The sequence below is a fragment of the Manis javanica genome, chromosome 13 (genome assembly GCF_040802235.1).
Source record: "Manis javanica isolate MJ-LG chromosome 13, MJ_LKY, whole genome shotgun sequence".
NCBI lineage: Eukaryota > Metazoa > Chordata > Mammalia > Pholidota > Manidae > Manis > Manis javanica.
The window spans coordinates 51,007,387-51,023,055 of NC_133168.1; the positions used below are offsets into that span (position 1 = coordinate 51,007,387).

At 36.7% G+C, this 15,669-nt stretch overlaps 1 protein-coding gene across 4 annotated transcripts in view; it reads left to right on the top strand.

The window, feature by feature from the left end:
• Positions 1 to 15,669, top strand: part of AKAP7 (A-kinase anchoring protein 7) — a 251,554-nt gene that overhangs the window by 148,149 nt on the left and 87,736 nt on the right. Inside the window, exon 8 of one of the 4 annotated variants that reach the window (XM_036994094.2) lies at positions 7,272 to 8,420. The exons of 2 other annotated variants lie outside the window; for them this stretch is intronic. In XM_036994094.2, the coding sequence (XP_036849989.2) occupies positions 7,272 to 7,477 (206 nt within the window). In that variant the 3' untranslated portion in view covers positions 7,478 to 8,420. Of the gene's footprint in view, positions 1 to 6,404; positions 8,421 to 15,669 lie in introns of those variants that run through there. One more of the 4 variants, XM_073219622.1, reaches the window with a different exon arrangement.

Below are 15,669 nucleotides of genomic sequence, written 5' to 3' on the forward strand. Positions count from 1 at the left end.
CCTTATAGGAAGATAGAACCATTTAAAAAATGTTGCCAATGCCTTTAAAGACTTTAATCAATAATTCACTGGACTGACAGATATTTATTGAGCTCCTATTGTGTTCAATAAACTGTGCCATATGTGAGCAGAGCAGGAGATAAATGAGATGCCTAGGACATGGTTTTTGTACTCAAAACTGTCTTTATCAGAGAATCAGTAGTTGTGAATAAGTACATTAATAGATAATGCCCATAATTTAGCAAGAAATTAAGAAGAGAAAAAAGTGGGACTTTGTTCTCTCTGTTATCAACACAGGCTAGAAAAGCAAGGTATATAGTAGTATGCTCTGTGCATACTTGGATAAATAATCAAATGACCGTGTGCTATACATACAGTGAGAGTTATTGGAATCCTGCAGGAGCTCATCACCTCTGGCTGGATTAGTCAGGAAAGGATTCATGCAGTAGGTAGGGTTTTAATTAGCGAGAGAGAGGAAAGGCTGTCTAAAGACAGGGAATGGTGTGGAGGTTCCCGAGGAGATGTGGAAGTGTGGCAGTGGTGGGTAATGACCAGAAGTAAATTTTGGAAAGCTTAGGAAGACAATTTAAAATTTTTCTTTAGAGACAATGGAGAGTAAAAGGGACATTTTAGAAATATTAATCTAGAGGTGTTATACCAGGTGCATTGCAGAAGGAAATAATTGTGAACGGCACAGTGATAGGGCTTGGTGATTAAGTGGGTAGATGAGGAAATGAAGAAGTTAAAGATAGTGACAATCTTGTTTTGAGCTTGGTTGATGCCATTAATAGTAAAATCATCAATAGAAATAGGATAGTCAGAAAGGTAACATTTTGTAGGAAGATTTTTGTGTTTTAAATCTCTTAATGTTTGAAGTAACAGGGACACTTCATTGTGGACTGAGAGAAAAACAGAAGCACAGATTATTTGACCTGAGAGGCATCTTGGAAATTGAGTTATGGTTAGACTGAAATAACAACCCTGTTATCTTACTGATGACATATCAGTAATGAGATGACTGATGTTATCTTAAAAGCTGACTCGGGTCAGGAGCAGGCCCCAGGAATGCAATCTCTGGCCTAGGCACAGAGCACAGATGGGGTAGCAGATGTGTAGAGAGTCATTCACGGTGTTTAGAAGGGTACTTAGAAAATGTTCCTTCATGTGCAGTTTGACTTTCCCTTTTAAATTTGAAGAGCCGTTATGTTAATAGTTGCAGGTAACACATCCGGAGGTGCCATCTGTACAGTATAAACACTATTGTGAAATTAAGATAAAATCTTTTAAATACTAGGCATTGATTCTAATAAAAATAGTCTTACCTGGCTTCAAAATGTGAGATTAGTAGTGAATTTCTTTATCTTTCTTTTAATATCCTAGCATATTTGTGCTTAGTATATTCTATATAGAGATCACTGAGTTGAAGCTTACTGAATTCTAAGCATATTTTATACTGCAAATATTCTGCCTGGGACTTTTGATCATGGGTCTGGGGTGCCATATTGCTGCTTTTGAGGGAAAGAAGTTGCTAAGGCCTGCCACTAGTAGCATGTCTAGATGAGTCTTTAATCCATCTCTTTTCTGCTTAGATATTGCTGGAAACGATGGTAATAAGCAGACTTGGTCTTGGACATGTGTTAAATAGAAGTGGCGGGGCTTACAGGGAGGGTTGGGGGTCAGTACTCACCTTCGGCATGTATACTTTTATATTTCAAACCCGGCTACACATGAAGATAGCAAATAATCTCCATCTTCCAGCTCACACCTTTTGTATCTGCCTGTCCCAGATCAGAGGATGCAAGTTCAACACTAGGCTTTTGCCTTCTGGAGGCCATGGGTGATATTCCAAAATTGAGCTGACCTTAATGTGTGAACATTCTGATTAATTCTTTTTTTCTTCTACCTTTATTAAGGTACAGTTGACATATAAAGTTGTGTGAGTTTAAGGTGTACAACACTGATGATTTGATACATGTATAAATTGCAAAATGTTTGCCTCAATAAGGTTAGTTAACATGCTCTTCACCTCACATAATTATAACTTTGTTGTTATGGTGAAAACATTAAAGCTTTACTTTCATAGCAAAGTACTGTACGTGATACAGTACTATTAACTATAGTCACCATGCTGTACATTCCCCAGAACCTATTCATCTTATAACTGAAAGTTTGTGCCTTTTGACCAACATCTCCGCATTCCCCATTCCTCCCCTTTCCTGACTCAGTCCCTGGTAACCACCATTCTACTTTGTTGCTATCAGTTCAATATTTTTAGATTCCACATATAAAGGAGATGATACAGTATTTGTCTGACTTAAATTTCACTTAGCATAATGCCCCTTACATCCATCTATATTGTCACAAATGACAGGATTTCTTCTATTTTTTTGGGGGTGAATAATATTCCATTGTGTATATGTACCATATTTTCTTTATCCATTCATCTACTGATGGATACTTAGGTTATTTCCATGTCTTGGCTGCTATGAAATGTGTGGCAAAGAACATGAGAACACAGATATCTCTTCAAGATAGTGTTTCATCCTTACATATTATACCCAGAAATGGGAGTACTGGATCATATGGTAATTCTACTTTTAATTTTTTGAGGAACTCTACTGTTTTCCATAGTAGCTGCATCAATTCACATGTACATGAGGATTCCTTTCTTTTCCTCCACATTCTTGACAGTATTTGTTATCTCATTTTTGTTTTCTTTGTTTTTTGATAATAACCATTATGACAAGTGTGATACTTCATTGTGGTTTTGATTTGCATTTTCCTTATGATTAGTGTTTTTGAGCACCTTTTTCATGTACTTGATGGCCATTTGTATGTCTTCTCTGGAAAAATTTCTATTCAAGTCCTCTGCCCATTTTTTAATCAAGTTGTTTGCATTTTTGTTACTGAGTTTTAAGAGTTCCTTGCATATTTTGAATATTAACCCAGTATTAGATACATGATTTGCAAATATTTTCTTCCATTCTGTAGATTGCCTTTTTATTTTGTTGATGGTTTCTTTTGTTGTACAGAAGCTTTTTAGTGTGATGTAGTCCCCATGTGTTGATTTTTGCTTTTGTTGCTTTTTCTTTTGGTATCATATCCAAAAACATTGTTAAGACCAATGTCAAGGAGCTTTTTTCCTGTTTTATTCTAGGAATTTTGTGTTTTCATTTCTTATATTTAAGTCCTTATTCCATTGAACATTAATCTTTGTGAGATGTTAAGATAAGGGTATAGTTTCATTCTTATGTATATGGATATCCAGTTTTTCCCAGCACCATTTTTTTGAAGAGACCATCTCTCCCCCATTGTGTATTCTGGGCTCCACTGTCCTGTATTAGTTGACCATATGTGTGAATTTATTTCTGGGCTCTTAATGCTGCTCTATTGGTCTATGTGTCTCTTTCTTCACATACGATACTGTTTGGATTACTATAGCTTTGTAATATAGTTTGAAGTGAAGATGTATGATGGTTTCAGTTTTGTTCTCTCTCAAGATTGCTCTGGCTATTTGGGGGATCTTTTGTTAGTTCTATATGAATTGCTTGAGGTAGTGGGGCATTTTAACAATATTAAATTTTGATTCGTGAAAACTTTGATTCATGAGCATGGGATGTCTTTCCATTTATGTTTTGTCTTCAGTCTTTCATCAGTGTCTTGTAGATTTTAGTATGCAGATCTTTCACTTCCTTGTTTAAATTTATAACTAAATTTTATTGTTTTTGGTGCTATTGTAAATGGGATTCTTTTTCCATTTCTTTTTCAGATAGTTCATTGTTAGTATAGAGAAATGCAACTGATTTTTGTATGTTGATTTTATATCTTGAAACCTTACTGAATTTGTTTATTATGTTCAATAGTTTTCTGGTGGAATCTTTAGGATTTTCTCTATACATGAGATCAGCAAACAGAGACATGTTTACTTTTTCCTTTTTGATTTGGATGCCTTTTATTTCTTTTTCTTGCCTAATTGCTCTTGGTAGAACTTCCTTCACTATGTTGAATAGGAGTGGTGAGAGTGGGCACCCTTGTCTTGTCCATGATTTTAGAGGGAAGGCTTTCAACCTTTCAACATTGAGTGTGTGAGCTATGGGTTTGTCATATATGGCCTTTATTATGTTGAAGTATGTTCCTTCTATACCCAGTTTGTTGAGAGTTTTTATCATGAAAGATGGTTGAATTTGTTAAATGCTTTTTCTATTGCAATGATCATATAATCTTTACCCTTCATTTGTTAACTTGGTGTCCCACATTGATTGATTTGCAGATGTTGAACTGTCTTGCATCCCAGGGATAAATCTCACTTGATTATGGTTTATGATCCTTTTAATGTGCAGTTGAATTTGGTTTGCTAGCATTTTGTTGAGAATTTTTGCATCTAAATTCATCAGGGTATTGACTTGGGACCTTGTAGTATCATTATCTGGCCTTGGTATCAGGTTAATGCTGACCTTTTAAAATGAGTTTGATTGTGTTGTCTTCAGTTTTTTGGTAGAGTTTGAGAAGAATTTGTGTTAATCATTATCTGAATATTTGGTAAAATTCACTGGTGAAACCATCTTGTCTTGGGATTTTCTTTTTTGGGAAGTTTTTGATACTTCTTCAGTCTTATTTATTATTGGCCTGTCCAGTTTTTCTATTTATTCATGATTCAAACTTGGAAGGTTGTGTGTGTCTAGGAATTTACTCATTTCTTCATTTGTATTTATGTGGTATCTGTGGTAATGTCTCCCCTTTCATTTAGAATTTTATTTATGTGAGGCTTTTTTTCTTAGTAAAGCTAGCTAAAGGTTTGTCAATTTTGTTCTATCTTTTCAAAAAACCAACTCTTAGTTTTATTGATCTTTTCTATTTTTCTTTCATTTATTTCTGCTTTGATCTTACAATCTCCTTCCTTCTGCTACCTTTGGGCTCAGTTTGTTTATATTTTTTAGTTTCTTGAGATGTAAAGTTAAGTTGTTTACTTCAGATCTTCCCCTGTTCTTTTTTTTCTTTCTCTTAATGTGGGCATTTATTGCTATAAACTTCTCTCTTAGCACTGCTTTTGCTGCATCCCATAAGTGTTGGTATGTGTGTTTCCATTTTCATTTGTTTCAAGATATCTTTTGATTTCCTTTTTGATTTCATCTTGGACTCATTGGTTATTCAAGAATGTTAATTCAAATTAAAAAATTAAAAATATTTTAATTTCCACTTCTGAGTTTCCCAGTTTTCCTTTTATAATTGATGTCTAGTTTCATATCACTGTGGTCAGCAAAGATACTTGGTATAATTGTAGTCTTTTAAAATGTGCTCTGAACTTTTTTATAAACTAACATATAATCTTTCCTGGAAAATGTTCCGTGTGTGCTTAAGAAGAATGTGTTTCTGGTGCTGTTGGATGGAATGTTCTCCATAGTCTAAAGCATAGTTCAAACCCAGTGTTTCCTTATCGATATTTTCCTCTGGATGGTCTATCCATTGTTAAAAGTAGAATATTGAATTCCCCAACTATTATTGTATTTTTGTTCATCACTCAATATCTGTAATCATCTATTAATATGTTTAGATACTCATATGCCCTTGCCTCCAATCTTCCCAGATCCACAGCCTAATGGAATAAATGAGGGACTAAGTAGACATGACACATGAACTCCTTTGTTCTTTTCCCCAGTTAAGAGAGACAAGGAGAGTGAATAAGAAATGTGTAGCATGAGAATAGATGAGAGCCAGCCTTTTACAGTAAAATGAAAGATAGAATCATTAAACCTTAATCATCACTAGCAGGAAAGCAAAATGCCATAAAATATTAAACATCTAGTAGTTTACTATCATAATCCTAACTCTTCCTTGAAGAGTTTCCTATTTCTTAAACTATAGTAATAGCACTGAAATTAAAAAGAATATTAGTTTTACAAGCTTATTTTAAACCAGTTCCTAGCAATATTAACTGCCTTTGTCTTCGTGGGATTGCTGAGAGTTTATTAATAACCAGCCTATAGACCAAACATTATAAAATTAGTGATCCTAAGTAGTTAGGTGATAGGGAAATCTTGATCATCTGAAATTTGGTTTTATCAGACACAGATTGTTGGTGAATGCATGTGTACTTTAATAGTAGCAAGTAGCCTTGGTTGAGAAAAGAAGAAAAATTCCATGTAGAAATGGGAAACTTCTAAGCAGAGTATTGTTAGATTGGGGCTGATGAACTGCTTTTTCAACCTTGAAGTCTTCAGGAATAGTCTCCTTCTCTTGCAAATACCAAATGAAAAGTCAAGCCAGTATTCTTGGATTTATAGATCCAGTTTACCAGATTGAAGGACACTTGCTCTTTTTAACTAACTGAACTAGCCGAGCCCTGCATGCTGAGTTTCTATGGCGATATGACCTCAGTGACCTCTCTTCTCTGTTGTGGAATGTAGGTGATAAGAATGGAGGTGAGCCTGATGATGCTGAGCTGGTAAGGCTCAGTAAGAGGCTGGTGGAGAACGCAGTGCTCAAGGCTGTCCAGCAATATCTGGAAGAAACACAGAACAAAAACAAGCCAGGGGATGGGAGCTCTGTGAAAACTGACGAGGCTGATAGGAATGGCACTGACAGTGACAACAGGAAATAAGACCTGAATGCAGGCAGGCCCCCACTGCTCTGTGAGAAGCCTCCCTGCCCCCCTCTGCTGATCAGTGGACTAATTTGCATTGTGCTGTTTACTGTCTCTTGTCCAGTCTGTGGAGATTGCTTAATATTTTCATGATCGATGTGTTTGCATTTCTGAAATACAACAGAAGAGAAATGGAGCGCTGGGACTAGCAGAGGAGATTAATTTATGAAAGAAGAATGGCCCAAGTTTCACTTGTCCTCAGCCATGGCCAAGGGAGAGGGGACTTTGCGTTATGCCTCATGGACTCAATGGCTGTGGAAAGGGTTTTTCCATAAATGGAATACTGCCATTTATACTGCTTATAGAGCATTTGACTACTTTGACTGAGGTCAAAACACATACACAGCTAACAAGTACTGAGTTTTAAATAATCACTGTTGAAATTATTATCCATACAGTTAGTCCATAATGTTTCATGTTTGTCCTACATATACTGTTGCTATGCACTGATCTTTATTTATAGTAAATTTGTTTCATGTAAATGGTGTATTTTTGGCAAAATGCAACCTTTTCTATAAAACATGGACATTTTAAAGGTTTCTTTTTAACCCTTTTTTGATAGTGTGTGCCATATTTAATGTTTTCTATTGGCATTTGTACGTAAAATGTATTATGTAATTTTTTTCCATAGGCAAGAAACCTATTGGAATCCGAGACTTAATTAATGAAGCTTTGCATCGAGAAAGGATGGGTCTGAAGTCCAAAGTGAAACAGATAAAGGAACTTTTATTAAAGCCTGAGATTCAGGCCAAAATTAGGAGGGAGCTTTTTGAAGGAAGATCCATTAACAACAGTAATCAAGGAAACAATATTGATTTCAGTGCAGCTTTGATATAAGCTCTACATTGCTATCATGGTACCACAGTTTATGCAATCTTTTGACTTATTAAATAGCTCTTTGGTAAATACCAAAGAAGTGTTTTGCTAGTGTCTCTACCACAGGAGACCAGCATTTGGTAAGGAATTAGCAATTTCTTGCCAAGGAAAACTGATTCTGCCTGGTTATTTTTTTAGGCTAAATTTGTATTTTAGAATGTTTGTTTCTGTAATATTGAAAGTTATTTTATAGAAAGGGTTTCCTAATTAGCTGTTGTGAGATATTTCTTTGGTCCTTCCTCACAGATAAAATATGCAGACTGTAAAAAAATCATTTACAGACCAAAAGATGCAGTATTTTAAGGGTCATTTGCCTCCTGTGGACATGATTTTTGTTGTTACTAAATCAAAGGAAGCATTGTCCACATGTGTCTTCATCTAGTGTACTTTTCATGGGAATATGAATGTTTATTGGACATTAGTACTTGAATGAACATTTATAAATGTAATTACTACAATTATTGGTTAAGAATGTTTTATAATATTGATATGTATTATTTTTCAATGATCAAATGTAGTTTACTTTTTCATTTCTTAATGAACAAATGTTTAGGATTTTTATTTTTTACTTTTCTGTAGATGAGACCCAGGTCTTAGTGTATCCCTTATAATCTGAGTTTGTTTGCACTGGTTCATTTTTAAAGAAAATTCTTGAAAAACTTCCCCTCATATTATAATCATTGGTAACAGCATTTTCCATAGTCATTGTAAAATTGCTGCTACTGAGAGATCATGATTGGGGGGGGGAATTATTGGAGATCAAATATACAGTCATTTCAAATATAAAATCCAATTTGCTCATGGATTTAAGCTATTTTTTCACTTGGTAAATTATACTACATTTATTTATAAATGAGTTTATGCATTTTCACGCCTCTTAATAAACATATTGTTTTCCCTTGTTGCCTTTCCTCTCTTTCTGTGTCACTCTTGGAAGTTGTTGGATCTGTGTTGGTATAATGAAGACACAAACACGTGCTCTGACAGTTTCAGGGTTTCGTCACCTTGATATTCTTATCTTCATGTTATGATAGCACAGCTGCCAGAGCACCTTCACCTTCAAACTTTTAAATCACTTAAAGTCAGTCAACTTCACAGAGAATTAATAACAAAACATTGAATGCAAAGATCTGAAGAGCATCTCGTAAAATGCTATCAAAAAAATAATGTATCACTAAAGTGACATCAGTAGCAAAGATTAAATAAAAGATGTTGATCCAGATGCAAAGATGTGGGAGGTGCTCACTGTGAAATCCCTTTCAGTGACACAGGTCTTCTCGTTGTAGACCACTTCCTTAAGTAAACCCTCAAGATAGGAAAGATATCTTGGGGTTTGCCTTGTTTTTCAAATGAGGAAACAGACTCAAGGAGGTTGCCTGCCTTGTCCAAGGCCACACTGCTGTCAGGGAGCTGCGCCTGCCCTACAACCCAGGGCTCCATCTCCAAGTTCCTGGGCTATTTTCACCATCCCATAATTTAAACTAACAGGATCTCAGGAGAAATAGCACTTCTCAGCATAGAGCTATAAATATCTTTACCCTCAAGGAGCTATTCCAATTCTTCCAAACATTTTAAAAGACTAAAATAGTATCTTTTTGCAATCTGAGGTTACATATCTTACTGTTATTTTAATTAAGAACCATAGCTTCCATTTGTTAAATACCTGGCTGTGTGCCAGCTGATTTAGGCACATTATTCCATTTTAGTGATCCCATTAGGAAGTTACTAGGACTGTTGTACAGATTACTAGGAAACTGGCTCTAAATGGTTCAATGGCTGTAAGCTAAATGGCTGTTTATACAGCTAATAAAAAATAGGGCTAAATTTCAACTTGGGTCTGTTCTGCTTCACAACCACACTCTTCCTGCAATGTAACACTTCTCTCCACTGAGTACAATATATTTCACAAGTTTAGAATGTGTAACAAAGGGAAAGCCAGCTCCCTTGCCACCCTGAAGTTCTGTCAGCTGATGTGATAGAACTGAAGAAAGAAGCCCAGACATTTATTTTAGGAATTAGAGATTCTCATCCGTGTCAATGAAATCTTCATTAAAGCAGCTTTGCAAAATAAATGGACAGTATGCAATAAAACAAATTTTCTTCATAGTTCCATTTAAAAAAATATGCATTAATTTGCAAAAACCTAAGTTTGGGTCTGAAGTATTCAAAATGACCTTTTCCCCATTAATCAGAGTCACGGAATAATTGCTTGTTGGGTCATAACCAGAGCACATTGTCCTATATTGGTACTGTACATTATGTAGCCTGGTTTTCTGACACTTCATGGCTGGTGAAAGAGCATTGGTTTGGTTGAGGAGGTAGATTAGGGCTTCTAGACTTGGACCCACCACTGATGAGTGATCTTGAGCCAGCCCATTCACTTTTCTGAGCCTTAGTTGTGAATCTATAATTTGAAACAGTTTGGCCAGGTGATTTCCAAGGATCCTAGACTTTTTGTGATTATACCACAATGCACTTTGTACTTATACCACTGTCCCAGTAGCTCTCCATGTGTGAGGCCTTCTTGATGGGGCCACCCCAATTGCATCTGTTGTCAATAGAAGGTTTAGAATTCTAGAAGACTTTACATTCTGCTTCATTTGTGTTGGGTCAAATTCATGTAGGCACATACACACATTTATAACTGAATTCCAACATTTTCAGTCACTGGAAAAATAGCAGATCTTATGAATATTGTAAGGGATGTCAAAAAGTATTTTCAATAGCAGGATAAGATTCTTTTGGCTTTGAACTTGGTCCCATTTACAGAATTTTAGATTATGGTATTAATTTACTTCTCATTCTAGACTAACTATAGATCTTTGAGATATATAAGATTTGTAAGTAGAGTATACTGAAGATTCAAACTATTCACTCCAAAATTGCAAATGTGCCTCCAACCAGTCATCCAAGCAGCCAGGTGTTCCCATAAGGAGGTAATTGAAGCAATTTTGGCTTCATATGCTAGACATCATTTCAGACATATGACCAATAAGAAATGTTTGCACCTATGCACTTGACCACAAATGCATAAACCAGCTACCACATTACATAACAAATTAAGAATTTATTTCGTTATATAATCAAAGACAAACTTAGAGTACCTCCAGACCTAAATTGATAAATGGATAATCTATTATTATCCATTGTCGTCATCATGTTCTAATTACATCTATAATAATTTTATCTTCTAACAAATTGTAGATGCATTCCTGAATTTTAATTTTTCCAGGTAGAAATCATAAAAAATAAGTACAGTGTACTTAAAAAAAAGTTTTCAAGCCCTTAAATGAATTTTATAGCAGCACTCATGCAAACAAGGCAAACCCTTGGATTAATTCATTCACAGTAAAAATGAGTATAGAGTAATTCACTCTGAGTCAGTAAATTTAAACTTCTGATACTAGCTGCAGAACTTCTTTTCTGGATCACTATTTGGGGGGATAATAAGCCTTGTTTATAAGGTAATTTGAGAGCTGAAGGAAGGTGCTAGCATCTTTAGTGTAATATTCTCAAAACTACTTATTTGCATCTAGTAAATCTAATTGATAAATTTAGACAACTTGGGATAATTTAAAAATGTAAACAGCAATAGTTATTCCTCTACATACACTGTCATTAGTCAATTACTGGAAGTGCATGAAGTTTTCCTACAGCATCAAAAAGAGGAACAATAAACCTGAGAAATCAGTTCATTGTTTCTAGTAAGGTTATGTTGTTCTCCCTTCAGTGGTTCAAATTATTTCTGAAAAGCTCTATCCTATGACACTGCCCTGTATGTGTTATATTCTCCAACCAGTTTGCTTGTACTCCTGTCAACCTAAGCTCTATGGTAGATGGAGCTCTTGTTCTTAAGTAACTGTGTAGCTGATTGGTACAACTCTTTGGAATGCTCCCCGCACTTCCAGCCAAAAACCACATGAGCACAACATAATCATGCCTATGTCTTTGAACCAAAGTGCTCTGTACTTTCTATGTTTATATTTTTAGCCACATAAATGCTGTCTTACTCATAATTTTAAAAAATCATTTTTTTTAAATGTTCTTGTGGGATATATAAAATTGTAGGAGGTGAAAGGACAAAAAATAAGAGCCTTATAGCTGGATAGGAATTACAGTGCTGAGGTAAAAAACAGAAGTGATACATACGTACCAATCCAAAAAAATATCTCATGTGGTAATTAAGGTAGAGAAAATAGAATGAATGTGCCACAGTGGGGAGAGATACTAACGGTATCTTTTTAAGATTCTGGAGGACAAATCTGGAACCTGTTTTTATCAGGACCGTGCTTGGGAAGTTTCTTTATGGAGGCGCATGTAACGAGGGCTTTGGTGATTCCGTGAGCATTTGCCACACTTAGTGACTGCCCAGCATCTTTTGAACACCCTTGAACACTTCTTCCTACCTTCTGAGCCCTGCTGCCCAGGGTAGAGGCTCCGATGCCTTCTCAGCAGCCTTCTTTGTCAGAGGAGTTCAGACATGTGACCTGGACTCCATCAAGAAAGAGGGTGATCCTGCATGTAATCAGTCCATCCTGGTGAGGATGGTGGAGAGGGAACCAGCTCTCAAAGAAACAGTAGTGGCAAAGGTGCTACTTGGGGGATCCCATACCCTGTGTAAGTAGTACATCCCAGCAGAGATTAGTGGCAGGCGGGTTCCCCCAGAGCAGTTGGCCCTGTAATAGAGCATTTTTCCTGTTGTTTGGTCACCCAGTCTGATTGTCTGGACCATCTAGGGATTCTGTGAGCCACTGATTGTCCTTTACTATAAAGTTCCTTTTCCACTTAAACTAGCTAAAGGTGGTTCTATTGTGTGCAACTAAAAATCCTGACTAATACAGGCTACATCCCACTAAATTAGTGTTTTGGCATAGGGCACACCTGGCATTTTGAGTCGGACACTTCCCTGCAGTGTGGGTTGGTCCTGTGCACTGTGGTAATTCTTGGTGCCCAGGCACTATTTGCCAGTAGCAGACTGCAGCTATTGTGACAAATAAACATGCCTGACACATTCCCCAAACCCCCTCCAGGTGGGGGCAATACAGCCCCCAGTTGAGGGCACACTATTGACTAGTTCTCTCCTGGTTGCACAAGAGACTTAATGCTCCTTTCTCATGCCCATCCTATCAAGAAGTAATTTAGCTCTTGAAGAGGACATGCTCACTGGGTCTGTGCACACTTTATCAGGACCTGGGTACAAATAGGAAAATGAAACCAATGGCATATTTTATATAACATGGATCAAAACACCTCATTAGTGCACGTGGAAAACAGCTGAAAGGATCAATTGCAATGACGGTGATGTCATTGTTGAAAGAATTTTCTTGGTTTACTTGATTCTTTGGGCAGACTTAAAGATTGAAATAGAAGATGACCTGCAAATTCTAAAACAATATGACCTGATTAACATATTATTAAGTAACATAAGAACAGAGCTATTTCTTATTCATTTCATAAAAACCTAAGTTGAATATTTTACATTATGTGCCTAAGAGAAAAAAATTAAAATAAACAGATGTAGGGATATTTGAAATTAGAAATAGTTATGTTTTAAGGCTATGTTAGAAATATAGAAATGTTTTAATATACAAAATACTAATTTTCTTTGAGAGGCATGGTTAAAACTACAGCCACAGAAACGGGAAAAAGCTATCCTCATAGGGCTCTAGTGAAACCTGGAGAAAGGCAGCTTCCTTTCTCCAGAGAATCTAGAGAAAAGTTTAGTGGAGCATTCAAAGGAATGTAATAATTAGTCAAAAGAAAATGACTACATAACATTAACTATGGATTGTGGAGGATTCGAATGTTAAGAGTAATTACCAGTCTTAAGTGCATTTAGAATGTCTTTCATGCTCATGCTAAATAAATGTTATAATTTGTTGTTTATCATAATAAAGTATTAAAAAAATCAATATCCTAGGCCTAACAAGAAGGAAATGATACAAATAACTATATTTAGTCCTGGACGAGAATGGATTGTTGTTTCCAATTCTTCACCCCTTCCTGCATCCTTTTCTATGTGAATTTACACCAAAATCAGGGTATATTTCTCAGTCTTATTGATTTTGGGCTTGGCCATGTGACTTGCTTTGGCTAATGGGATGTATTTGGACACAAAACAAACAGAGGCTTGGAATTTTGAGACATCTGGAGCACACCTGAACCAAACCAGCAGCCTGAGGTCAAACCCTGCCAAGTGCAGTTGTGACTGGCAGACCTGCCCCTGTAGATGGGAGAGAGAACTAAGTACTTATTGTTCTATGCCACCTGGTTTTTTGTTATGCAGCATTATTGAAGCAAAAGCTGACTAGTGTAGGATTTATAAATCAAACTGAAACACAACAGCAAACTTGAACAAAGTTGTACTTAAGAAAAGGCCATAGTATCCAGAGAAGATGTACCATATTTAAGTTATATGAATTCTGTATCATATAATTCAGTTTATTATTATATAGTTTAGTATTTTTGGTTTTCAATAACATACAAAATATGTGTTTATGAATATGTAATATTAAAAGTCGTGAGTCCTGAAGTGGGATTACAAATAAGTTTACTTTCTATTTTGAGCACTTCAGTATTTTCAAAATGTCATATAATAAACATTCTTATAAACAAAACCTTAAATATATTATTTTAAAATAAAACTGATCTATTCAGATATCAGACAATTCATGCATTGCAGCCAAAATGAAATACTGCATAAATATTGCCTCATTCAGAAACAGGGCCCATTCATTCATTCATTCATTGAGCATTTCCTGTGGGCCACCTCATTTCAAATAAGACTTTCTCAGCAGGAGACCATAACCAAAATAGAAGCAGAAGCAAATGAGGCTGATTTTCATATTTTTGACTTTTCAGTTCCTAGAGTTACAGAAAATACTGAAAAAAACCTGGACTGGATCACTGAAGGAAGATCCAAGCGGCACTTGGAGGTCTTGGAGTGTTGAGGCTTTATTTCACACAGGCAGGCTCAGAGGGGAGTTATCTGCCAAAAAGTCTGAGCCTCGAACAAAGGATAAAGGGAGCAATTTTATCTTTCTGCTTCCTTATCTGTAACATTCCTATGTGCACAGCAAGAGAGCAGGCAAGGGGGAGGGAGTGAAGCTCGGAACCGGTGCTCAGCAGAGCAGGAAACCAAGGGAGTGTTTTTTGTTGTTGTTTGTGTTGAGGAGGGGTCGAGACAGAGTGGAGCCACCCGGTCTAGGTTGCTGACCTTGTAAATCTTCCCTGTCACTAGTGCCCCAATTCTTGGGATCAACTATAGGTTTGACCATGTTAACAGGATACTGGAATTGGGTTCTGTCTGCTGTTCTTTCCACTGAGGCACCAGTGATTAGACATAGAATCCCAATGTGTATGTGAGCAACTCTTCCCCACAGTCATATGTACAAAGGAGTGATACCCAGACCTGTCAATGAGGTTAAGAACATGAGAAAGGGATAGGAAAGAATTTCATCAGGAGAAGGCACCTGGGGCAAGCTGGGCTTTATACACTATGTTCTCCACTGGGGAGTGTCTGTGGAGAACTGCAAAAAATTTCTGCATGAATGACTCCATCTAAACCTCTGAACTAAGAGACTTGACCAAACTCTACCATGGCTTCTAACAGCCCAGCATCCTATCCCTGGGATGACCCAGCCCCTTTTTAAGTTCCTGTATGGAGAAGGTCAAGGCTACCAAAAGAATTTGTTATTTATTCAAAATGATAGCTGACAACAGGCCCCTGACTCCCTTTGAACATTTACTTAAAAAGCTTGCAATTGTAAATCCTTCTTCTATTTTCTTTGAGAAGCATGTGTATCCCTACAACCCAGGTGGTCTTTCTCACGCACCTGAGGACTTGGAAGTGCAATGTCAGGGTGGATGGGGCCTCTGCCCTCTCTCCCTCTTTGGAAGGGTAGAAACCTAACTTCCATAAATGCCAGTTGCAGACACCGAAGGCCTAACTACATTTACACTGACTCCCCTCTTACCTGCTTTCTGTAATTTTTCCCTTCCTTGGCTCTGCTCTGGTCCCTGCTTACTCCTCTTCCCTTTCCCTCTGTGCAAATCCCCCTGGGGCACAGCATTTTCCCTGCTGCAGAAGATACTGAACAAAATACAATCTGCTGTCATCTCTTTCATGCCCAGCTTTGTTTATCTCTGATGCT